Source organism: Manacus candei, unplaced genomic scaffold (assembly GCF_025592945.1).
Source record: "Manacus candei isolate 608988 ecotype Guabito, Panama unplaced genomic scaffold, ASM2559294v1 h1tg000036l, whole genome shotgun sequence".
Lineage (NCBI taxonomy): Eukaryota > Metazoa > Chordata > Aves > Passeriformes > Pipridae > Manacus > Manacus candei.
Window position 1 is genome coordinate 4336058 of NW_026138084.1, and position 25034 is coordinate 4361091.

The following is a 25034-nucleotide window of genomic DNA, read 5'->3' on the forward strand; positions in this document are numbered from 1 at the left end:
AGCCAGGCTCCTCACCCAAAGGAATCCAAAACTGCTGACAGGACTGATGTCAGCAAAGGTTGACTGATTTACCCAGGCTTCATAAACTACCAGATCTCCAGGAGCTAAAATTTCTGAGGCAAACAGATGTGTCTCTACAAACCCATTACAAAACCCATTTGGTTTTTAAGTTACTGTGGTGTTGCTCTTTTTCTCCCTCAGACGTTAATATTACAGTTATTTTTTTCTTGTTTCCCCTTTTAGCACCGTTTCCTGGCAAGGAATACTGTGTCATAGGCAAAAAGACCCAATAATCTTTTGGAAATGGATAACCTAGAGATTATTAATGAACTTCAGGTTGATTTAGAATTATTTTTTTTTTAAATGCAGCTACTTCCTCAAAGTCTGGGATCATTTATGTTTTCACAAGTTAAATATTTTTAAAAGACACTACTTACTAGAAAATGTAAATGTGATTCCCAGAATTTATACATTTTTTTTATTATGCTGATTCAACAAAGGAATTAATTGTGATAGTTTATTTTCTTACAGCTGTGGTTTGTGTCCAAATATTTTATAATCATAAAGCTACCCTTTTGATATCACTCAAAATAGACAATATATATTGACATTAAAACAAGCTTTGTAGAAGACATTTTTTTTAAATCAGGCATGGGACTTTACATTTATTAGAAGGTGTTCACAAAAATAGGGGTAACATCATGCATATTCTTTGCAACTAAACCCAGTTATGGTTACAGTTTGGAAATAAATTTAAATAGACATATGGAGATACAGTAGTACATTTACACTCTATTTATGACATTTATTGTACTGATAACTCTCAGCAATACATCAGAAGTCTACAACCAGCTGATGGAAGGATTGTATAAGGAGGAAGAAACTGCTTCAATTTCTCACATTATTTATGTGGCTTGACAATGTCAGTGTGAAATGCCTCCTAAATCTGGGAGGCAAGAACAAGTCAAGACTATACTTTTGCGGTACAAAACATTTACACACAAAATACACATGCATTGCAATGCATTGGGAATGGGTAAAGCAAGGAGAAACCCATTCCTCAATGCTTTATTAACACAGTTCTACAAAGGAGTCTCAAATAGGATTATATACTTCAGTCACAGTAAGGCCACAATATTACAATGGATAAGGACCTCAGACTTCAACATTCTGTGGTAGCAATTGAACCCTTCATTCTTTACAGATGTTTATACACGTTCTTGGATGGGATCTCATCAAAGTCCTCCTGCTACTTATTTTTTTTCTGTAAGTTTAACATATTGCTTAATACAACAGTTAGCACAGTAGAGAAGGGTACTGGAACAGGGAAAACAAAACCTATGGAATATTCACAGAGTTTTCAGACTATATGTTGGATGCATTTAGATGAAGCTGGCTAATCAGAAAAGAGACTAGCAAAGGATTTCCTCAAGTTTCGGATGGTTTCAGCTTTTGCTTCGTCTTCATTCACAGATGATCGGAAGAAGGAGGATTCTGTGAAGCTGAAGGCGTTTGTCAAAGACTGAGACTTGCTGCAAGACAAAAACACAACAGGTTTGCTTCGGTCACATTGTCCCCCAGCTTCTGTCCATTCATCACTTGTGCCAGTGAGGAGAACAGGAAAATCATGGAACCACAGAATGTGCTCAGCTGGAAGGGACCCACAGGGATCATCGAGTCCAACCCTCAGTCCTGCACAGGCCCATCCCCAAGAGTCACCCCCTGTGTCCCAGAGGATCATCCAAACCCTCCTGGAGCTCTGGCAGCCTTGGGGCTGTGCCCACTGCCCTGGGGAGCCTGGGCAGTGCCCAACCAGCCTCTGGGGGAAGAACCTTTGGCTGAGATCCAACCTGACCCTGCCCTGACACAGCTCCAGCCATTCCCTAGACAGTGAACAAAATGGGCATTGACCACAAGCAACGCAGTAATGGGCAACCCACCACATTCATCCTGCACTTTGACTTAATATCTGAGGAAAACATTTTTTTAAGGCACACACTGGTGGTTTGTTTTCTTTTTACAGATCTGAAACATTGTATTCCAGTAAACTGGATGGTGTAAATTAGAACCTGAGAAAAATGGGGTCCTGCCTACTAAATCCAAATCACAACTGAACATGGACAATTAATAACTGGGTTTGTTATGGCTGAAAACAGTTATGCACAAAGAAAAATTAGGTATATTGGCAAGAGTTTGAAGAATGAATCCGAAAGTTGTAATGTGCTCTCTCTTTCTCTCTCTCTCTCTCTACATATTGGACATTAGATCCTTAATGGAGGCTTAATGACAGTTTATAGCTTTAAAAAATACTGCAAATCAGATATAATTTTTCTTGCCTATAGGCAGTTAGTCTAGCAATGCTACTCCATCCTTAGTGCTATCATGTCACTTCTGTGTGAGTTTCCATAAGCATGAAACACATAACACACAAGGAAAACAAGAAAGAAAATAGCCAAAGTTTAAAACTTTAACTCCTGATTTGTCAATTAAAATAATATCTAAAAAATAGGCTTGGATTTAAATAGAATACATAATTGAGTTATAAACTTCTTACAAAGACATCCCTGAATTAGTAGAACTAGTTAACTGATTTCATTTTTATCTCAGTACAATAGATTTCAGTTTTGGCTATAGTAAAACTAAAACACTTTTCTTATTCTGATTGCTTGAGACTCTTCATGGTTTGCAGCCTCTCTACTTCTAAACTAATAATGTACAGCAAACAGTGCTACAGGCGTTTTAGGTTTTTCATAAATTATAGTTGTGCTAATGAGAATAGACTGATAAATGTTTGTTTGTACTCACTGAAAGAGGGAGGGTGGGAAGCAGCACTTGACTTGATTAGTAACACAATAAGTAGCCTAATTAAATATTTATTCACAGATTAATAACATGTACATACAGGTTGGGCAACAGCATGTGGGTGAATACAAAGCATACACATGCAAATAGAGTTAATCCTACAGGCAGGAGATCTGAGCCTTGGTGTGGACCTAAAACTGCTTCTGAAAGTTAGAAAAACTACTCTCATTATGACTTACATCTTAAAAACTTTAATTTCTCCTTTGTTATTTTGTTTTAAATAGACACTCTTCCATTTGAAGAAGAGAAAAATGAATCTAGATGTGAACAAAGAACTAAAGGGAGAAAGTTGGAAATGGTACAGTCCTGTAACTGTTCTTAGCTGCTTTTCTTCAATGTCAGGAGTTGTCAAGTTAAGTTTCAAACCACAAACTAGTTTCCATCTTGCTTAAGAAAATCGACCTCTCTATTCACTATGTATACTTAAATGATGGATCAATGAACTTGAGTTTTAGGATTATAAAACAGAATAAAGAAATACACTGTCCTATGAAGGCAAGGAAAATACCCTCATCTTTGCCTTTTGTCATCTAGTGTCTCTCTTCCACTCAGTGGGGCTCAGGGGAGGACTCAGAGTTGTTTCCCACCCCTATTAAACATATGAGTGGGTGGAACAAGGGGATCTGTGTTCCTGGGATGAAAAAAAGCCTACATGCCAGTCTTTTACGTATCAAACTAAGGAGAATGTGCCTGTGATTCCACCAGCAATAGGATTTATGTGCTGAAAAACTGCAAATCACTGCTAAAAACTTCCCCAAGTTTTCTGTTTCCGGCTGGGTTTAAGCTGTGAGGATTCCTTATTGTAAGGAATCTTCCAGAAGTGAGATACCCAGAGACAGTTCTGTGCAGCCTTTTCTGTGCATCACCTGGGCTCTACAGTCAGTGCCACCACCCAACCATGGACCAAGTGCAGCTGTAAAGAAACAATTTGGCAGCCACTGTCCAAAGTGTTCACTGGGATTGTTTCTGAGATAGGCCTTTGGAAATGGAATCTGTTGTCTGAGTGACTGCAAGGTTAAAAGTTTAAATAGATAAGACTTCCTCTTTGTGTGCAGACTTACAGCACACCCAGCTTGTGAGTCAGTGGCACCAAAAGGAGGAAACAAAGAGCAGAAAGATGATGTGTTTTCAGACCTCACTAGGGCAGAGATTGCACAACTACTAAATGAAATTTTGTGCAGTGCTTAGGATATAACAGATGATACTGAATTACTAACCATAAACAGGTATCACAGAATTACAGAATATGCCAAGTTGGAAGGGACTCACAAGGATCACTGAGTCCAACTCCTGGCCCTGTACAGGACCACCCCCAAGAGTCACACCATGTGCCTGAGAGGATCATCCAAACACTCCTTGAGCTCTGTCAGGCTTGGTGCTGCTCCCTGGGGAGCCTGTTCCACCACCCAAAATATTCAAATATTTTGAATATTTTGAAATACTTTAACCTCATTTTAAACCTGAGAACATATGTCCATTTTTTTTCCTGAATATTAGCCCAACTCCCAAATTACAGTTATGGCAGCAAGATCTGTGTTACGAGGAGAAAATAAAATGGATAAAGCAAATCTTACTTAAGTTGTGGATGAGACTGAGGCTTCTGTTGTGGAGCAGGCTGTGGAGCAGGCTGTGGAGCTGGCTGTGGCTGTGGCTGTGGCTCTGCTTCCTTTGATAATCTGGTGCTGGGAGGACCTTGAGCCTGGGGCCGTGGCTGCTGGGTGGTGGGTCCGGGTGGACGCTGTGGCTGGGAAGTTGAGGGCTTTGCTGACTGCCCCGGGGGGAACATGCGCTGGGGCTGCAATGGCTCCTGGCTTTGGGATTGCATTCCTTGGGGTTGCACTGGGCCCCCTAGGTTTCAGCACAAGAAAAACTTCATAATCTTATAGTTTCAAAGAGTCCTTATTAGACTTCACATCCAACACTTTAAAATAATCCTCGAACGTGATTAATTCTACTTCTGAGGCAAAATTCTATTAATATGGATCGTACTTTCAGGTAGTCAATACTACTAATCACACTCCATACATTAGTAACTTGCTTGGAGCACCCATGATTCACCCTTTAAATTGCTAAATACTACCCAATTTATCCCAGCAGTAGAGGTACTGACTTCAAACCAAATCAACGGAGTTACACCCAGAATAATGTTGGCTTGAGTTAAGGAGAGGCTGTGAAATAACAGTAATATCTATTTCAGCAATATAGTTACTATTTTCTGTGTAGTTATTGCAGTTTTGTTCCTCCAAAGTTTTTAAATTATTTCTGTAATAGGTCTCTCAGATTCACTCTTACAGCAGTAAAACAACTTTATACTGAAATTTTCTGGCTAATTTAAAGTATTTTAATAACTTACTTAACCCCTTAGTGAGATATGTCAAGAACATTACAAGAAACACAAGAAAGTCATTACTAATTCTTCACCAAGATGATCTTTCCCCTGAAAAGGAAGGATACTGGCAAGCTACTGCATTAAGTGTGAAAATGCAACGTGTAGTAGAGACTTAGTTTGTGAAATCCATGGCTGAAAGATGCTACATCATCGTACAGCAGGTTTTTTTCTGCTTTCTAACTGAAATAGTGCTGTGTCAGATATCAGTGGGTTGCTTTTATCTCATACCCCATGTCTGATTGTGGTTTTCTGGACTGAATGTTATAACTGAATCTTAGTTCTTGCACATGACATGCACACAGGACATCTGCCTTTAGGGGAAGAAAGGATGGGGTGAAATTCTGAGTATTTCTTTGTATCGTTTCACTCAGGAAAAGAGCTTTGCTGAACAGTAAATACTATAGAACACAACTGATCTAGATGTTCTAGATATCTGGGAATTTTTAGTCTTACACAGATATTTAGTGCAAGTGAAAGACTTCATCTAGTCAGGTCTTAAAAGAAAACCTTCGTATTTGGAGGTACTGCTGCAATACATGTGTTTTTTTGGTTTTAAATTGCTGGTGTAGTCAGCTTTCTCCTTGCTACATGAGATTCCAGTGTATGTGTCTGACAACAGCACGTGCTAATGCTTCAGTAAGTTTTCATACAGCCGTAGCAGTGTGTTAGTGTGATGTAGAAAGATAAATAGCACGTACTGTATGTTAAGGAATGTGCCTTCATTGTTTATTAATTTGAACCCCTTTTGTAGGAAATATTTGAAGGTGATAACATGGTCTTGCAACATCTTAATAAGGATCATTTTCTTATTAGCCTCCTTTCACTCAGTATTGAAACCCAGAAAGGTTTTTTTCCCCCACTTGTACATACAGGCTTGAATGCCAGAAACTTTACACTGAAGACAGATATAACTTTCTTTTATTGCACATTAAGCTGTACAAGATATTTCACATAAAAGATATACTGCTGTCACATTTCCAGCATTTGCTCACTTTCTTGCAGCTGGGTTGTACAAAAGGCAACAATCATGAAAGAAACTTTTACCAAAAATAAGTCAACAAAAGTGAACATTAAGCCTACACTGTAAAACATCTGTTCCCTGTTACCCACAATATTGCACCTAAGCATGCTGACATGCAGAGAGACATTTTGGCTTGTGTCTTGGCTGTGGGATGTAGGAATACTGTGTGCCCCTGCAAATCCTTGACAGTCAACAGGCTAAAATCCTGCCTGGAACACCCTTCTGTTCACACACAGCACACAAATGTCGTGTGAAAAGCACTTGTGATCACTGGTACTACTCCATGCAAAACAAAATACCAACTGCTTGAAAGAAAATCAGTCATCAGATTCATTTCTCCACCCCAGGGCAGTATGGTTTCTTCACTTTTAGGGTGTCTGGAGGGAAGGATTTGTGAACCTGATTCTAAGTGAAATTTTCTTAATATAGAACAAAATAGCCAATGCCATCATTGGAATACTCACTGACCCAGACAAATGCTGATCACTAAAGCAAAATATTCATGTAATTTACTGATAGGTAGTAAACAGTAGCACTTACCACAAACATTTAAATAGCTAATAATGCATACCTTAATTCTCATCTCACCAGCCAGCTTGTACAAATAAAAGAAACACTAAGAATGATGAGACTCACTGATAATTTTTTCCAGTGCTTGTAGGGAAAACAGAAGTAGAACATAAGGCTGTTTTCCCTTTAAACATAATTGTTTGCACGAAACTAATGGCCACTACTCATCTTTGTACATATTCAAGACGAAAATTATAGTTTTGTGGCTCATTTGCAACTAAGCTCTCTGGTATGCCACTAGTGTGCAGCCTGTGACTCTGGGCTAGATTTCTCACAACAGATTAACTGCCTGCCTGTGGAGTTCTCATAACCATTACATTGTAAATGGGTTCTGTAAAAATCACAAATAATTTACCTACAGAAAATCTAGCACTTGTCAGGCATCTCAAGTCTTTTTGCATCTTTGATGTCAAGCAATTATTATAAACCTTATTAATGTGGACAATGTCGGGACTGGATTTTCTTTATAACTATCTGGATAATCCTAGGTGTAAAACAGTAGATAGGCCTGAGTTGGTAAAGAAAACCACTGACACTGTTGTCTTGCATTCTAATCCAAGAGCAACATCCCTGGCTGGTTAAAGGTACCTTGGTCTGCCATCCCTTCACATCTCAGCATTTGAAAAAAAATGAGCTCTTAAAGGAAGTTTAACAGTCCTTGAGGTACTTTTCACTAAACAACCTGGGATTTAAATCTTAGGTAAGTATAAGATTTTTTGAAAGTATTTGCATTAGTTTTCATTAAAAATATCCATAGATTACTAATTCAGAATGACAGCAAAAGGTACTACTTAATTGAAATAGGATACATTAACTACACTTTCACTGAGATATTGCACATAGGTGGCCCATTTACATAGCTTTGTAGCTAATAATTTAATGCAGATTTACTAAAAATATGAATACCAGTATGTAAAATAGAAGATATTTTAAATATTCCTTGGGAAGAACTGTATTTTATGGAGTCACTGAAATATCAGACTTCCACTTGTGTATAAGTAAAACTCAAATGTTAATAAACTTTATAAAATTATAAATAAAAAGCCTCACTAGCAAATTCTAATCTAGACTTTTAAAAATATATCTGGATCACCTACCTATTAGTCATGCACACAAAAATAAAGGCTATGAGTACAGTGTGCACACACTCACAGAGTAAGCAAAAGAATTTAGATTTGCACCTCGGTGGTATTTTACTGAACGATATATATATATATATATATATATAATACTCCAAAAATACTGTCTAACCATCCATAATGTACAGTTGCACGGGGCTCTAGAGAGGCACATTCTTTGTACACTGTTGACAACAGCCCTGAAATCACAAGTTTTACAGAGGAAAGTTTGTAAAGCATTACACGCACAGACAGGAACAAAGAAACAACCAGACGGGAGAGTTGACACTGCATAGAAAAAACACAGTCCAGGTCAGCACTGAAACAATGCAAAAACTGAACAAAATTGAGATGTTTGCTTTTGAGATTGTTTGTGTTCATTTCTTTTCCTTTCCTTTTTTTTCCCTTTTTTTTTTTTTTTCATTTTTTGCTTTAACCCTTGCTTTTAGTCTCAATTATCTAAGTAGCCTGGACTTGTTTTGGTCCTACTGCAACGCCATTACAGTCGAGAATGTACTGTAAACAACCTTGAGGTGGTGGTCGCTGAGGTGGTATTTTGTTTGGCTCTGGCTCCTTTAGTGATCCACTCTGGAAAATACATTTGAAAACAGAAGAGAAAAAAAATTAGAGTAGCTTAGTTCCAATTTTCCACTGATTTGTCTTTATTTTCATTAGAAACTTCTTTAGTGTTGGGGCTGAACATACACTTAAAATTTATTCCAGATAACATTTTTTAATTTAGTTGCTGTCTGACATGATATATGAATCTTGGGCTAATCCAAAGCTCTTAAAAAAATTGTTTTCCCTTTGCAGCATGTGATCACAACACAAGGAATGCCTGCTCAAACCTACCTCCATTTGTGCAAGGTCTTTCTCCTCAGTTCCTAGAACTGTGAATGACTTTTCTGTATCTCAGTACTTTTGCTCTGGTTTTTTTAGGATAGACTGACTAGGAAATAGATTTCAACAGATATCTCTGTGTAATTTAAGAAATAATTTATTTACAACTCTGTTCACTTGTATCCACAAGTGTGAGCACAGCAGGGTGTTTTGCAGCCATAGTTTCACTTTGAGGAGATTTATTTGGCAGTATCTTTTTCACATGTAAACTTGTTGAGAGGAAAAGATGGGCCTGAACCAAAACCGTGGAGCAGAACATCCTCCCATCTCTAATATTTTGAAATGTGCAATATGTTAAATCACTGGGCATAATAGCTTAGGGTTTTTTTTTCTCTTTAAGAATCCAGAAATTAAATTGCCATCTGTCAAGAGGGAAAACCCTCAGAATTTATTAAATAGTAAATGTAAAATCAATTAAACATGTTTCTTGCAAGGCTTACTGTTTTTTCCTGGTAGATTTGCAATTGGTCTTATAACTACAGAATAAATCTTAGTCATTGAGCTGTGAATTCCTGCACAGCAATCCAGCACTTACAGTTTTAAATGTTACAAGACAACTCTCCATCACATGCAGCTGTTGCAAATTGCTTTGTCTGCTTCAGCTACATAAATAAAAGGACAGAGGACAGGTCTAAAACTCAAATTATTCAGTGTTACCAACCTTCAGAAGCCCAAATGAGGAATAAAAGCGATATGTACAAACTCTGCTCCTTGTATGACCTGGCCCAGTTACATAGTTCTTGGTTAGCATCGTTGTGAGGATGAGTATATATAGAAAATAAGAGAATTTTGTAAGGAAAGACACAGCCGGCAGAAAATTTTGTACTGCTTTAGTGTGGGTTAAAGTCCTCTCTGTTTTGTTTCCCTCCTTCCTCTAATTTTCTGAACCACATGTAAAAGCTGCTGTGCTCTCCTCTCCATGTTCAGGACCTGGAGTGTTTGTGGGATCCACTCACTGGAACAATGTGCATTTCCAGCAGGAGCTCCCTGGAGACCGGGGCAATCAGCCCACAGTGGAAACCTTGAAAAGCTGCCCTGGAGGAGCCAAGTCCTTTCCTATCCCATTGTTCTGGTGCACCTGGCAGCCTCCTCTGTGCCCGGGCACCAGAGAGAGCCTCCTGTGACACAGCCAGTGCTCTCAGAGGAAACCACAGGCATTGGGCCTAAGGAAGTCCAAGAGTTCTCTTCTGAAGCACTGTCAGCAAGCACACATAATATTTCATAATCACAAGGACTGTGATCACCATATGGTAGGCTTAGGCAGGGCCATAACCCAACCTGTGTGCTCTCTGCAGGGGCAGAGGGTGACTAGGAAGGACACGAGTGTTATCATTTTTCTACCGAAACAAAAGATTACGTAGGTAAAACTCATGTTTTATTTAGAAACTGAAAACACAGGCTGGCAGTTTGAATTTGCATCTACTTTAATGTTAAAACAACAACTGCAGGGCCTCTGTCTCCTCCATGCTTTGAGGATGAAGCAAATCTGCCATTTGTTATTGCCCTGAAATGGTCTTGGGTTTTATCACACAACTGAGCTGACTTGGCGTGACAACACCAGCACTCATGCAATCTGCATATCTCTCCATCTTACAAAGAAATTATTTTATCCTAAATTAAGCTTTCAATAAACATTATAGGAGCTTGCTAATCCTTACCTAAACTCTTCTGAAAATTTAGAGCCTTTGTGCATTTTCTGTTGAAGATGTATTTCCCCCTCTCCAGTCACTGACTGCAGCTGTCCTGATTTTACCACCCACACATCCTTTTTTTTCCACCAGATATCACCTGGTGCTTCCAGGAACCTCACCCACACTCCAGGCCAATCACATGGGTATATTACTTTGGCTAATTAGCCAACCCACCCAGGCTGACCCAAAAAGTCTAATTAGCATTACATTCCTAATTGAGAAATCTTACTCATGGTTTTTCAGTGGTCTGTAGTAATCCAGCCCTTTTCATGAGTCTTTCTTTCAGTCAGAAACCTTGATACTTGATATTAAAGACAGGCTTTGAACCAGCCTCGTTTGCTGTCCTGAGCCAAGACCTTTAATAAAATCCAGGCTTCTTCTAAAACACCAGTTGTTGGCACATTAACTCCAGACTGTTCAATCTCACCTCTCCAAGGTGCTGTGCCAATGTAATTGTGAGAGCTGCTCGCTCCTCACAGGCAGCACAGCCTCTCTGAGCAGAGATGCTGGACCAGCCCTGTCCTGCAGATTTATTCATCCTTCTTGGTTTTTTCTGTTCTCCTTTGTTGCCCAGCCTAGAATCTCACCCTACTACCTCCTTTTAGCACAAACACGTTTTCCGGTAATACAGTTCTGATCTACAAACTTGCCTATTGCTAATTCATCAAATCAAACATTAAATGCAGCATATACCATGAAAAATGACCCTTCATAGTTTCTTATCTGGATGCTCAGGGCTAAAGAGTAAAATTATCAGTATAAAAGGACAGTGTTTGGTATGGTTTAGGATTACCCGAGCGAGGTGTGGTAACTGATGGCATAAGGAGCCTTTTTGGTTTTCATTTTAAGGAACACGACTTTTATATCACATCCAAGTTCCCCAAAGAGAAGGGATTGCTGATGTTGACAATAACATTATAAAGAACTGCTTATAGAAGCTCTCCTGTTCAAAGGGTTTTATTGTTTATATAACTATCCTAAAAAAATAAGGCTTTACTTGTGGAAACCTCTAAGCCACATGAATGCTGCAAATATACTCCAGTGATTTCTCAGCTCTGGGTGTAAGAAGAGATGATTTGGTTGTATAAGGATCTTTAAGAATATTGGCTAATTACAGCCAAAGCAGAAACCCCACTACTTATCTAGAAGACAGATGTCTCTAGATTCATCTGTAACACTTCCTTCCTTTCCATACTTACCTGAAAGTCTCCTTAGAATTTTAGGGACAGAACTGGAGGAAAGAACTGTTTGTTCTACACAACATGTTGCATTAGAATTTGATCAAGGTATTACTTCCTTTTCTACCTTGTATATTTATATAAATGCAGATTGGATCCATATACACTTGAATTTTAAATAGTCTGAAGAATGCTGAAATGGGTGGGAGCAAAAGCAGCAACTTGGCAGGGAAATAGCCCTTGGGCAAAAAAGATGCTAAACAGAGACCTAGTAAAAATTGATTTTGATTTGGCTGAGTTTGAAAACTTTGTGAACTATAGTTGGAGCACGTATAGTTGGTTTTGGGTCTCGTCTAGTTTTCTTTGTAAGGCAAGGACAGAAGTTTTTCCTAGGTATTTCAATATTTGAAGGGAAAAGCCATATTTTTCAGGTCAAGAAGTAGAGGGATCAATTGAGAGTTGCCAAAATATGAGCTGAGTTAGATCTTGTAAAGGAACAAGACTAAATAGCAGAACAATTAAGCAACAGGAGAACTAAGAAAAAATGTGAGTGCTAAGGAGAGAGGTAATTTAGATAGTTTAAGTAGGATGTCAATAGTAAATGAATGTTTGAAGTGTGATAGATTATGATAAATACAGGAGCAGGGGCAAGATGGCAGGTGGGATAAAAGCTAAAAATGAGATGCAGGTAAAAATCAAATATTCTTCATCTCAGAAATTAAAACCAGCTGACTCATGAAATACAGGATTCCCTACCAGTTCTCTCTAGCAACTGGGAACGTACAAGTTACACTGGAGAAGGTTAAACACTAATACTACAGGAATTAAACAATGGGTAAGGAAGTGGCTGCTGAGGATATAGGCAGTTATTGAATAAAAAGTCATGGGAAAGATATAAGTGGCATTTAGAACTCAAATAGAATATCCATTAATTAAGCTGGCAAAAAGAAAGAGGAGTGTGATCCTAAAAGCTGTAGATATACAGAGCTGGAAGACCATAGGACCAAAATATTCTAAAGAAAGAACAAAATTGATGTGTGAAGTTACCAAAAAAAAAAAAAAAAAGAAAAAAGAAAAAAGGAAAAAACCCCTTAAATGTAATGTCCAAAATAATTTATTTATGATATAATAACATGCATCTGTCAGAAATGCAGAGCTCACTAACTGAAATCTAATGGGAAAGATTTGTGCAGTGAAAAAATCAGAATCTCATCACAGGTTCAGTGAAGTGTTTGCAGGAGGTGTGAGACATGATGCTGGGTATCACTGACATCAGCCCTGCTCAGGAAAGCTGAATGTAAACTGAGCTGGCACAGAAAAGTGCTATTAAACTGCCTGGGCAGAGAGAAGAGGTTCTACCTCCAGCATTTGGAGGAATACGTCTTGCTTGGTTTGGTAAAAGGAAGACTTGGACACAGTACAGTTGCTTTTTATAAACGTTGCACTGGTAAAGAACTAGAGGCAGAAAAACAAGCCAAAGGACAATACAAACCAAGAAGAAATGCCTATAAACTGAATAAAACCGGGCTGGAAATAAACACATATTGTATAATGGAGCAAAGCAGTGAAATCCTGAAAGTGGCTTTCTGATAGGGAGCACCCAAAAATACAAAACTCTTTAGGAACTTGTTGTGTCCTGCTTTATACATTTAATGTGCAGTGAGTGTGGCAGGGAGGCTTTCTGGTTGCTGGTCAAGACCTTACCCTATTTCAGGTGAGTCTGGGACTGGTGATGTATCTGCTTCATTCCAGTGGTGCTGAACAGGACTACAAAGGTTTTGCTATTTATCATGTTAAACATTCTCTGTGGACTGAGAAAGGCAGTGAACCAGTGACAGCCACAATGGAGAGGCGTGTTTATACAGCACGCAATAAAAAGAATCCACCTTCACATTGTCTAGTGCGGGGGGGGCACTTAGAGGAGAGCTGGCTCCTGCTTTTCACAGTTTTTTGGAGTACCAGTGTTCAGCCTTGGAAATCTGTATGGAAAAGACACTCTCAGCAAAACTGATGCCAGCCTAGAGTTTCTTTATGTCGAAGTTGTGATAAAGAATTCAAAAACTTAGAGCAGCTTTTGTTATTGCTCAACAAACTTTCAAATCCTGTTAAGGTCTTCCAGTGAATGGGAAGGAAAATGACTGCTCAGAGCAGAAAACAAGCTATGCAGCACAATTTTTACTTGGAATAGTATTTAAAAAATGCACTGAAAAGGGCATTTTTTTTTAAACATCAAAAAGTATTCTAACTTATATTTCACAGACCAAGTGCTTTCCATTGCTGGATAACTAATTACTTACTAGCCAATAGTTTCCTTCTAGAATATTTTTGCACACAGTCTTAAAAATCATAGAATCATATAATGGTTTGGGTTGGAAGGGACCTTAAAGATCATCTGTTTCCAACCCTCTGCCAGCTTGTCAGGGAAGGTGAGTACCCTGGTGGGGACTCACTGCTGTCAACATGTACACTCCAGGATTTTCCCTGACAGAACGAGACATCTGACTTCCCATTGGCCATTCCAGCCCTATTTTCTATGACAAAAATAATCCCACCCCCCAAGGAGATGAGGTTTCTAAAGGAAAAGTAGGATGTTGACTTATTAGGGAAAAAGAATTTCTGAAGTAGCATCGCATATTGAAGCTGCCAATCAATAATTCTAATGGACAAGGATGCAGCTTTTTTATTGCAGCTCTTGCTTGAAGAAGCCAGATTTCCACTTCTGTTTTTTAACAGGGAACAATAAAAACACGTAGTTGCACAGCAGTTTTCATGCAGCTCTTTCCAGTGAAAAAACTGCTCCCCACAGACAAGGAAGGAATGTGGAGTATGGGATAGGAACGAGCTCCCCCATGTGCTGAGACTAAATGAGTGTGCTGCATGTTTTTACCAGGGAAAGAGCTCACAGACAGATGGAAAGGCAAGGGAAAGGGGCCAGTTAAATTTCCTCACACCTTTCCCAGGGTACACAGGGACACAGTGGATAAGGTACTCCTTGGAGCTTGACGGTGTCAAAATCCTGTGCTGAGATCTGAAGCTGTAAGGTTTTGACCCTTGGATCCAGGGACTATGGCTTTGGCTGATGCTGTGCTGTATCTGCTTCTCCAGTCTTAAAAAAAAAAAAAGGTTATTATTATTACCATTTTTAAATATGGGCTGGCAAGTGATCCTTGCACGAACAGGAAGAGCTTAAGATCTGCAGAACTTCACCTTCAGCCACCACGATCCATCATTACTGGATCCATTCAGAATTGAAGTTTATGCTTTGAAAAAGGACAGTCAGGAAAAAAAGGTGGTGGAGCTGACTCAAATCCAGTGTCACAACCCACATTTTATCTTACTAGTTCTGCATCAGAGCAGTGGAGTGGGAGGAAGCACAGGAAGGAGAGACTGGGTGAGACACTTGAGCTCTCCCTCAAATAAAAGTGAAGTTCAGAACTCTGGTATGAACAGAGCAGAACAACCACCCATGGTGCTTCTTTTCCTGCTCCTCGTGGTGCTGCACAAGTCCACAGCCACACACAGGGGTACCAGTGGCTGGTCTGAACTCTGATGAGCTCCCTGAGTCTCTCCTAGAAGTTGAGAGACACTGGAGGAGGATATTTAAGCAGCTGAAGACAAGTTTGCTCTCCTGGCAGCCAGACAGATGGAACCTGGTCCATCACCAGATTCCACTGTTGGAAGTGTGTGTGTGTGTGGGCTGCTTATTTTTTTCTATGGACAAATCAAGAACATTTGAAAATGAGCTGCTCTGGTTTGGATACTTCCATAATTTCTCTTGGTGCTTATCCTTGTTTAAAAATTTTGACGCATATTTAGCACATGGTCCTTATTCAAAATAAACTGCAGTGATTGCTGGGGAGAGCAGCAGAATCCTTGCAAGTTAAACATGAAGTAAAGCCAAACCACTTTGCTTAACAGGTTATGATTCAAAGGTCAGAGAAATCAAACAGAAAAGTCAAGTGGAGGCAGGTAATAATAACAAAAAAAGTAGAGAGGAAATACCCACAACAGTGGGGAAACGAAGGGAGCCCAAGGAAGAGTCTCCAAAAAAAAGATATTTCTGTTAGGTCCAGCTTAAAGAAACAAAATCAGAGAGTAAAAATAGATGAAAAATCAGATAAAATATAAAATCAAAGTATGTTATGTGATAGCAATTATAGCACTAAGACAAAGTAGAGAGATCTAACTTGGACTCGTTCTCCTGTTCTGCTTGTGTAAGTGGCAGCTATTGCCTGTTCTCTAGACATGGAATTACTGCTTCCCTTGTTTTAATTTGGAAAAGGCTGGAGTTTGCTCTGTAATGGAATGAAGACAATTTTTGAAGTTTCCAAAAACATGCCTGCGGGAGCAAAAAGCATTTCTCACAGAAGTCGACTAAGAACAGAGAGGCTACTCCATAGTGGTGGGCTCATTATTACTTAAAAACCAGTTTTTTTCTTTCTTCTTGAGACGAGTGACCATGGAATTCAGAATCCTAAATACCACTGGCAGACTGGGAGATTATCACAAGATCATCTGGCAGAAGATAATAAAAAAGTTACCAAAAGAATCATTTTGTTGTGTGAATGAAGACAAAAAGAGAACAGTATTGTTCTTATATAAAATAAATTTGGAAAAGTATGTACTAAGCAGTAATAATTGTTTTGGTTTTTTTCAGTTTTAGCACTTTGTTGCCTTCTGTATTATAAAATTAGCACTAAGGCTAAATCACTATATCCTACAGACAACTGAAGTTATCCAAGTCATCCTGGGCCTGAAGCTTGAACCTGTCAGGTTGCCTGGGGGCTTTTTCCTTTGGTCTTCTCACCTAATGAGTATTTTGTTAGCAACCCTTTCTCTTACCAAGCTTTGCTCAGCCTCTCTGCAGGGATCATATCTTTTTTCCAGGTGTACTGCTGGTGATAAGCATTCAATATATTCAGAAATAAAAAAAATAATTATCAGGCGACACCCAGAAAGCTTTCTTTCATTTGGGCAAATTTCTGTTGATGTCAATAGTAGAAATTTTGACCAAACAATTCTAAACCTTCAATATATGCCCCTTCGTATATTCTCCTATAGTCTACAGGTCATCAGATCCTCTCAGAAAGAACACTATTAACTAGGTCTTGGCACATTACTTTGAAACAAGCTAAGAAAGATAAGCAATTATTAGTGTTTTGATTCACAGTTAACATCCAAAAGCATTTATGCAGAGTTTTATCACTAGGACATACCCAGGAATTTACCTGTGACTCCTGTGCAGAGGGAGACTCAGTAAGGAACAGAACTGAGCAGCACATCTGTACCTCCCTTAGCAATCACTCCATCTGCTGGTTCAGGAGCTCAGGAAGTATTTTGGAATAGGTTACTTTCACTTTCATGATCAACTTATTGGTAAAATCTCTGCTGAGCATTTGTAAGTTATGTCCCATTAGTTTTTAATTACTGTCAACATTGAAAGTCTTAGGATTTATTTTCCTGCATGAACTTTGTTTTTATATTTTAATAGATTACAATACCTGCACGTCAAGTTCAAATATTTCAATTACATCAAGCTTTCTGTAATGAAATAGTGACTGTTTTAAATATACAGTCATCCTTCAGCCAGCAGCTGAAGTCTGATTCCCTGCCTCTGTGACACACAGAACACCTGCCCCAAATAGAAGTCATATTCAAAGAGGGAAAAAACAACCTTGATGTAGGAAAAAAGAAAGGTATAATTTTATACTTGTGACAAACAAATTTTACTGGATGAAGTGTGCCTCAAATGTAGCCTTTTACCAGGATGTGGTGAGCTCAGGCTCCATACATGTTTATTTTCTGCTCTTCTTAATTCCTGATGTTTCTATTAGGATCTAAGAGTTACAGCTGTTTGTCTTATGTTTTCACAAACATAAAATAACTAAGAAGTTAAAAAAACCCATTGATTAAAATAAGCATCTTCCCTTCCAACTATACAAAGATAAACATTGTGTATATATATACACATACTTATATACATGTACATCTTAAGAACATATTAAAATATATATATAAATATATCCCATATTTAAATAATAAAGTTAACGAAACAAACACATTAAAATAGCATTTATTATTTGTAAGATATATAGCCAATATCTTGTTTAACGTGCTACAGCTTCTATAATGATTATAATACATTGTAGTAACAAATAAGAGATAACTCCCCAAATCACCTATCCCACAGGAGAAGAAGCCACAAGATGTCGCTGGGATGCAAAGAAACCCAAACACTGTGGGAAAGAGGTCACTGCCTTCCCCACTGCTAGAATGGGTGGAATATGACAGACTCAGGAATGGGTTTTGACTTTAATAACCTTGGGAAGGTTTTGCACTCCGTGTTCTGTGATTTGTATGTCCCAGCAGTGTTTCCCTTGCTCTTTATGGGTCTTTCTGCCAATGTTTTAAATTCTCTACCAATATATTTAGGAAGGCACCTTGCTGCTGCCTTTTTTTTCCTTTAAGTCACGACAATAACTCTATAAGCATTTAAATATGAAGCACAGTTTGCACTGATTTGAAAGAACTATGCAGGTGGACAGGGTAAGTGGTAAAGAAGCACATGGGTGTTGTTTGAGGCACTGATGGTTGTCAAAGTCCCTACAGACCTTCTGAGGTAAACAGTGAACAGAGAAAACCTTAGTGATTTCTAATGCAGACCATAGAAGGTGCTCAATTAGTCTCTACACAGCTTGTTTATTGCCAAGTTGTATTGCTCTGTTTATCAGAGTAACCTGAATTTTAATTTTTTTAATTACAGAGTGATCTAGTAATATTATTACTATACTAAAGTATTATTGATATTAATATGAATTCCATTGTAAATAAATTAGAAATATAGACATATATAAAATATGGAAATTACATTTTAAATAATTAATATTAATTAAAATGTTAAAGTAATACAGAGTGATATAGTTCTTTTATTACAGAGTGATACAGTAAAATCCTGTCTAGACTTTCTCCAGTGCCTCTGTGCTGCCTTCCTCAGAGCAAAGTCAGACTCTTGAGTGTGTTTAAGATGTTATTCCACAAATCTAGGGACATCAGTTTTATGGTCACATGATGCCATAGCAGCCATTTATCCCCTATTTAAATCTCTTCCTAAAAGAAAGAAATACCGTACACATGGTTTTGGAGGTCATTAGATCATTTAGCAATCTTCTGAAGGCAAGCTGTTCTTCAACCCCTCCTGCTACCTGTTAGAATAGATCTCACTATGCACCTTCACTTACACAGAATAATTCAGTGTGCTCTTTTAACTTGTTTGTTTTAGGCAGCCTTTCCTTCCAGACATAAAAGATAATTCCTGCTGCTGGATGAATGGCCTGGCTAAAGCAAGATTCAGTGTGAGGGGTCTGAAGGATAATATAAAGCTGTGGGAAAACTGTAAGTCATGGCCCTGTTCCTCTTCTCCTAATCTGGATACAATTGAGGTGAACCTCCATGAGACTGTGAAAGAAGAAAATAACTTAGAGATAAGTTCCACACCTCAAATTTAGTGCAGACTTTACTTCTAAAAAGCAGAATAATACTGAATTCTATACTTCCATATAACTCCATGATGAGATCCTTTCCAATTAAATGCATTCCCCTTCAGTTAAGATCAAATCAAGTAACCGTATCTTCTGATCATCATAAAAGCTTCAGTGATTTGAAACAAGTTGCTGCTCATCATAAGTAGTTTGCTTTAAAAAAAGCTTAAACGCAACAGATGGAAGGTAACAGAACTGTGACTGCTCCTATGGAAGCCCAAGAATAGGGAGTTGGTTAATGGTTTGCTTTTCTCTCTAGAATTAGTACTTTTTGTTATTTACACTATGCTGACATTTGGTTCAATTTTCTCTCTGAACATAGAAGAATAAAACTGGATAAAACTGCTTGGCTCCAGCAACATCATAGGAGGGGTCAGGGAATGAAGAATGACACGGGTTTATTTTTGGGTTATTACCACTGTGCTACTCCTCTCTTTTTAACCAAGAGCCAGGATATAGGTGGGAATGCTGTGCTCTTTGTGACGTCACGTCATTACGGATATTGTGTCTCTGGTGCACACATTCCTTCCTTCCATTAAGAATAATAAATTCCTTCTTCTTTTGTGGATAATGTAACGTGGTCTCTATAGAGGAGGGCTGAATTAACATTTCCCTAATGGGATTTTCCTCAGCTTCAGCTTCAACATGACCATCACCACTGGCATTGTGTGATAACGTGCATGGACAGTGTCACACCCTCTGCAGAATTTAGTTCAGCACAATTCATATCCTGACTTGAGTAGATGTTTGACCATTATTGTTTAATATGCAAATGCTGGTACAGAAAGAAGCCTAAACCAGTCTGCACTGAGCAACCTCCTGCAGGGCTCTGCAAACCCAGGCAGCAGGACTTTGGGCAGTGGTCTTTCCTATCAACAGATGGAGGCAGTGAGGAGTAGTTACCCTGCTGAGAACACTTCACTGAGTAGTTCAACCTACTGGTTTGGTTTTCAGGAAAGACTTGAAAAAGGCTTCTCTAGAGATCTATCAAAAGTATGCAAAGACGTTACAAAAAGTGGAAATTTAGATTTCCATCTTTTAAATACCGCAAGTAGAAAAAAAAGTGAAAAATTTTAAAATCACGTTCTTAGATCAAGTTCTATTATGTATTTTCAGCTTGGTCTAGGGTAAAACAAGCTGTAATGTTTTTAAATTAATAGAAACCGCTTCATTTTTTGAAAGGTTTTTTTGAGTGTAATTGGTTTTAACAGATAGAACTGCCTCCAAGCCTCCTCCTGCACAGCTTCACTGCCCTCTGTGCACCAGAACGTGCTACAGAGTCTGTGCAAGTGTTTATAGATAAATAAAGAAATATGTAACATGCAAACCATATATTTTTAAAATCTTGATATATCTGATACCTCAGATTATAGATTTAATGGTTTAAGAATCACAGGATCTGCCCCTCTAAGGTTTCCCTTTGGAATTTGCTCCTTTTGGCACTCAGACAGGGAGAACTTTGTCAGCCTTCATAACACATTGCAAAGCCAATCATTTCCACCAAGATTTGGCTGCACAGTACTAAACAAAGGCTTATTTTCCTAATCATTGATTTGTTTTCTGACGGATGGTTAATTGGAATAGTCCTGACCATTGTGGGCAGTTTTGAATTGAAGGATGTTTTCTGCACGATGCACCCAGTGCTACAGGAGCCAGCAGATTGTAAATACTTTTTAAAAGCCCACACAGATTATAAGGGAATTCAAAACATGGCACAATTGTAGCTGTAAACGGAAGTAGCAAAACACACCAATTACTCTTTGATATCTCTGTTACTTCGGCTTCTAAGACCACATGTACACATGCATGTAGTTGATTTGGGATAAATTACCGGCTTTGCATTTTATGCGACCGGTAGAAATGGGGAATGTGCCCCTGCCCCACAAATAAATGGACTGTGTTTCCCAAAAACAGGATTAGAAAAGGAGAACGCGGCTAAAAGATGAAAGGGGCAGATTGTTTTAACAGACTGATTTTATTCTTAGCAAAACAACCCAGATAAAAATTAACTGCACATGATGAGAAATCTACTTTAAATACTACAGAGCTGTTTCATGATTGTCCCTTAAAACTGGGAAGATTAGGGGGCATTTGCAAATAGACTCTTCTGTAGAAATTCAGATCCTATTTACCTGTCCTAAACTGGTGGATCATACAACAAGACCAATTCTAAGGAAGTAGAGTCTGATTAACTGAGAAGAAAATTAACAGATATTGTAAGTATTCTGAAGGCATATCTCTGGTTTTGGTCAACTGCAATCCGGAATTTAAGGATAGGATACGGAAAAGAAGATTAATGTTGAATAACATCCTGCTGTCGTTAGCAAGGGCTGAATCCCTCAGTAATAACCTAAGCTAAATAGAAACCTACCAGAAGTCCATCAGATAGCCAGAATATTATCTTTAAATACATTCAAAGTTTTTTTGTTTAAGAGGGAAAAAAATTATTCAATGGACATGCTGAGTGACAGCAATGACCCAGGAATTTAGGAACCTTCTGCAAATGTTCCTTGTGCCCTATTTTCATTCTGGACTTAGGTAGGCAGTTTTTCTTTGGAAATAAGTGAAAACTTTTTTTACATACAACAAATAGCCAGTTTCTTTGGATGACCCCAGTAACCGTAAATGTTCCTCCTCCCTTGCCCTCTCTGAGATCCAGGAAAGCATGCTGACTCAAGAACTTCTATTTTTTTCCCTAAAATGTGAATTATCAAATATGAATCTATTAATGTTACAGTAATGTCTATTATAGGTTTAAATTTTTATTTATGTTGACTTGTATTGCCTGGGAAACTCTAAATTTGACTCTTTCCTTCATTTTAATATATGGATAATTTACTAGTCCTGAAAGAAACTATTTTGGCATAAGGTGATTTATTTTTTTCCCTCCTTGTCTTTCTTTTTTCATCCCTTTACAATGGACTTGAGTCATGTTGGATGGAAACTTCTCCATTGTATGTGGTTCCGTGGTTGAAACAATTTTGTGCTTAGTTTCAAGTGACCATATTATAAATAGAAGCCACACCACTTTTTTATGTGGGCTGGGGTATTTTTGTATCTTAAAGCATGATGATATATTTGAACAACAAATTAGTCATTCTACCTCAAGAACTAGTCTGTCTGAGGTATGCCACAAAATTGTTTTCAAATTGTTTACCTGGTGTGGAGCCTACTGGAAGTAAAAATAGATTCTTGATTTAGGCTTGGTAACTCCTGTATTACAGTTTGGCTTATTCTGTTCCTTAACTGATCCCCGTGGAGCTGTGCTGGTCCAGAGCAGCAACACATCCTTACAGGTTATGGTCAGAGTGATTTTCCTGTATGCACAACTTCTCTGGACAACCTGTTCTAGTTTCTTACCAACCTCACCATAAAGAATTTCTTCCTTATATCCAATCTAAATCTACCCTCTTTCAGTTTAAAACTATTACCTTGTCACTACAGTCTTGGTTAAAAAAAGGGGCTTATAAGCCCTTTTTATGTACTGAAAGGCCTCAGCAGTGTTTCCCTGGAACCTTCTCTTCCCCAGGTGAACATCTCCTGCTCTCCCAGCTTGTCTCCAGAGCAGAGGGGTTCCAGCCCTCAGAGCATCTTTGTGGCTTCTTCTAGACCTACTCCAACAGGTCCATGCCCTTATGTTGGGGGCCCCAGAGCTGGAGGCAGCTCTGCAGAGTGGAGAAGAGGGGGACAATCACTTGCCTCGACCTGCTGGTCACTATTTGGATGCAGCCCAGGACACAGTTGGTGTTCTGGGCTGCAAGTGCTCGTTCCTGACTCATACCCAGTTTCCCATCCCCAAGTCCTCTTGGCAGGGCTGCTCTCAACCAACTCATCACCCAGTCTGGGTGACAGTGGGGAACTGCCAGGGCCCAAGTGCAGGACTCTGGCACCCAGGTCCCCCTGGCTGGCATCCCTTCCCTCTCCAGAATCTGTATGCACCACACATCTTGGTGTCATCCACAAACACTCGGAGGGTGCACTCAGTGCCATTAATAAAGGCGTTAAACAACACAGACCCTCCAGGGTCACCACTTGCTGCTGGTTTCCATTTGAACACTGAGCCATCGATAACTCTGGCCACGGACATCTGCCCTAATATTCCACCCATCAAATCCATACTTCTTCAATCTAGGAGCAAAAAATTTTATGTTCTCAGAGCCTTTTACGAAAATACCGCGCTCCCTGAAGTTATTTTAAACTATCAGTAAAATAAACTTCACATTTCATAAGCACGGAAATGGCAACATAAAGATGATTTCCAAAGTCTGAAAGCCTGCAAGCAAGGCCAGGGCCAGAATTCTGCATCCCCACACTGTAATTGCCAGGTCATACAAGATAAAATACGTGAAGTGCATCTATTTGCAACCTTTGGCATGCGTTTTCCAGTATGCTAAAAATATTTCAGGAGTTTTCTAGATTTCTAAGGTGTTTTCATGTACTGCAGCACATATAAAAAAGATTATAATGTAATTAATTTCTCATAGGAGCAACAAGAATTATTATCTTAATGTTCTTTCCGACATCCTCAGGGCAAAGGTTGTCTATGACTGTGCTTCTTATTATTTCCATGATATTTGATACATATGTAGCTGAAAGGAAACAGTACAAATTCTGGTAATTCACTGAATCCACAGTTATGATTTCCTGGTAGAAACACACCAATACTTGCACTTCTTGATTATACCTGGAGACAATCTCATTTAAACATGACAAACTGATAAAACATGTTGATAAGATCTTGAATCCTTGTAGTTTCAGGTGTCTGCATGGTTTTCCAGCCAATTTCTTTGAGGAAAATTTTGAGCTTAAAATTATATATCAAGATGCTGCATTTTAAAAGTAAAAGTTTCCTACCTGAGGCTGCTGAGTGGCAGTGGGTCTCTGAGGAGATGGAATAGGAGTTTTGGACAACATTTGGTTCATTTTGCTTACGACCAGCTCAGTTATGTGCTGCCTGTCTTCGGTCTGGTGCTCCCCGATCAGAGGCATCGCACAGTCCATGACCTGCAAAATGAATCAGCAGCTACAGAGGTGGCACAAAGGAAACTTCTTCCACAGCTGTTTGGAATGTCAGGTCATCTATTCACTTAATTGTTTTTAACAGAAGTCAAACACCAGCTGTAGAAATGGTACGTGCTACATCAGAAAATAAAGCCTGAGTGCAGGACACAGGGCAGCAGAGCAGGAGAGCAGCAACTTTGCAATGCCATCCCCTTCCAATCTTCACACAAAATTCAGTAGGACACCTGGGGATTCACTCTCTGGGGAATGGGACTCCAGTGGGAAGCACAGAGCAGATAAGGAAAATGAGATTTCTCAAGCTGTTCAGTGATCTGCTGAAAATCTGAAGCAACTGTTCTTCTGTCTCAGCTACATATCTGAAGGTTTTCTCTTTCTATGGCTCATTCCATGTTCATGAACTGAAATAGAACATGGACATGCAAAGTAGAACTTCCAGCTTCCTAAATATTTGTGGGATTTTGCTAAGGAAGGCTGGATCCCCACTGATTCATGAAAAAATTTAAATAATACCTTGTTATTATTGATACCCTTTTTCAAAAAGTAGTGTCGTGGCAGTGCAGCTGATGCAAAGAAGAAGTAAGAGTTTCTACAAAGAAAGTAGGATAGCAGAGAGGAAAATAAAAATGTGCACATTTCCATTCTAAATGTGACAGGTTAATAGTGTTCAGTGGTTATTTATTGCAGCTATTGAGGTCAATAAAACTAATACTGAATTTCATCACTTCAGAGGGTTACAAACATTTGT

The 25034-nt window shown here is 38.8% G+C and overlaps 1 protein-coding gene across 1 annotated transcript in view; it reads right to left on the minus strand.

Annotated features, from left to right (window-relative positions):
- Positions 1-451: 451 nt before the first annotated feature.
- The window catches only part of SYN2 (synapsin II), a 180484-nt gene continuing 155901 nt past the window's right edge, over positions 452-25034 (minus strand). Inside the window, exons 10-13 of the mRNA XM_051793337.1 lie at positions 24122-24271; positions 8488-8548; positions 4437-4710; positions 452-1532 (exon numbers count right to left, since the gene is read on the minus strand). Of these exons, the coding sequence (XP_051649297.1) occupies positions 1397-1532; positions 4437-4710; positions 8488-8548; positions 24122-24271 (621 nt within the window). The 3' untranslated portion in view covers positions 452-1396. The remainder of the gene's footprint in view (positions 1533-4436; positions 4711-8487; positions 8549-24121; positions 24272-25034) is intronic.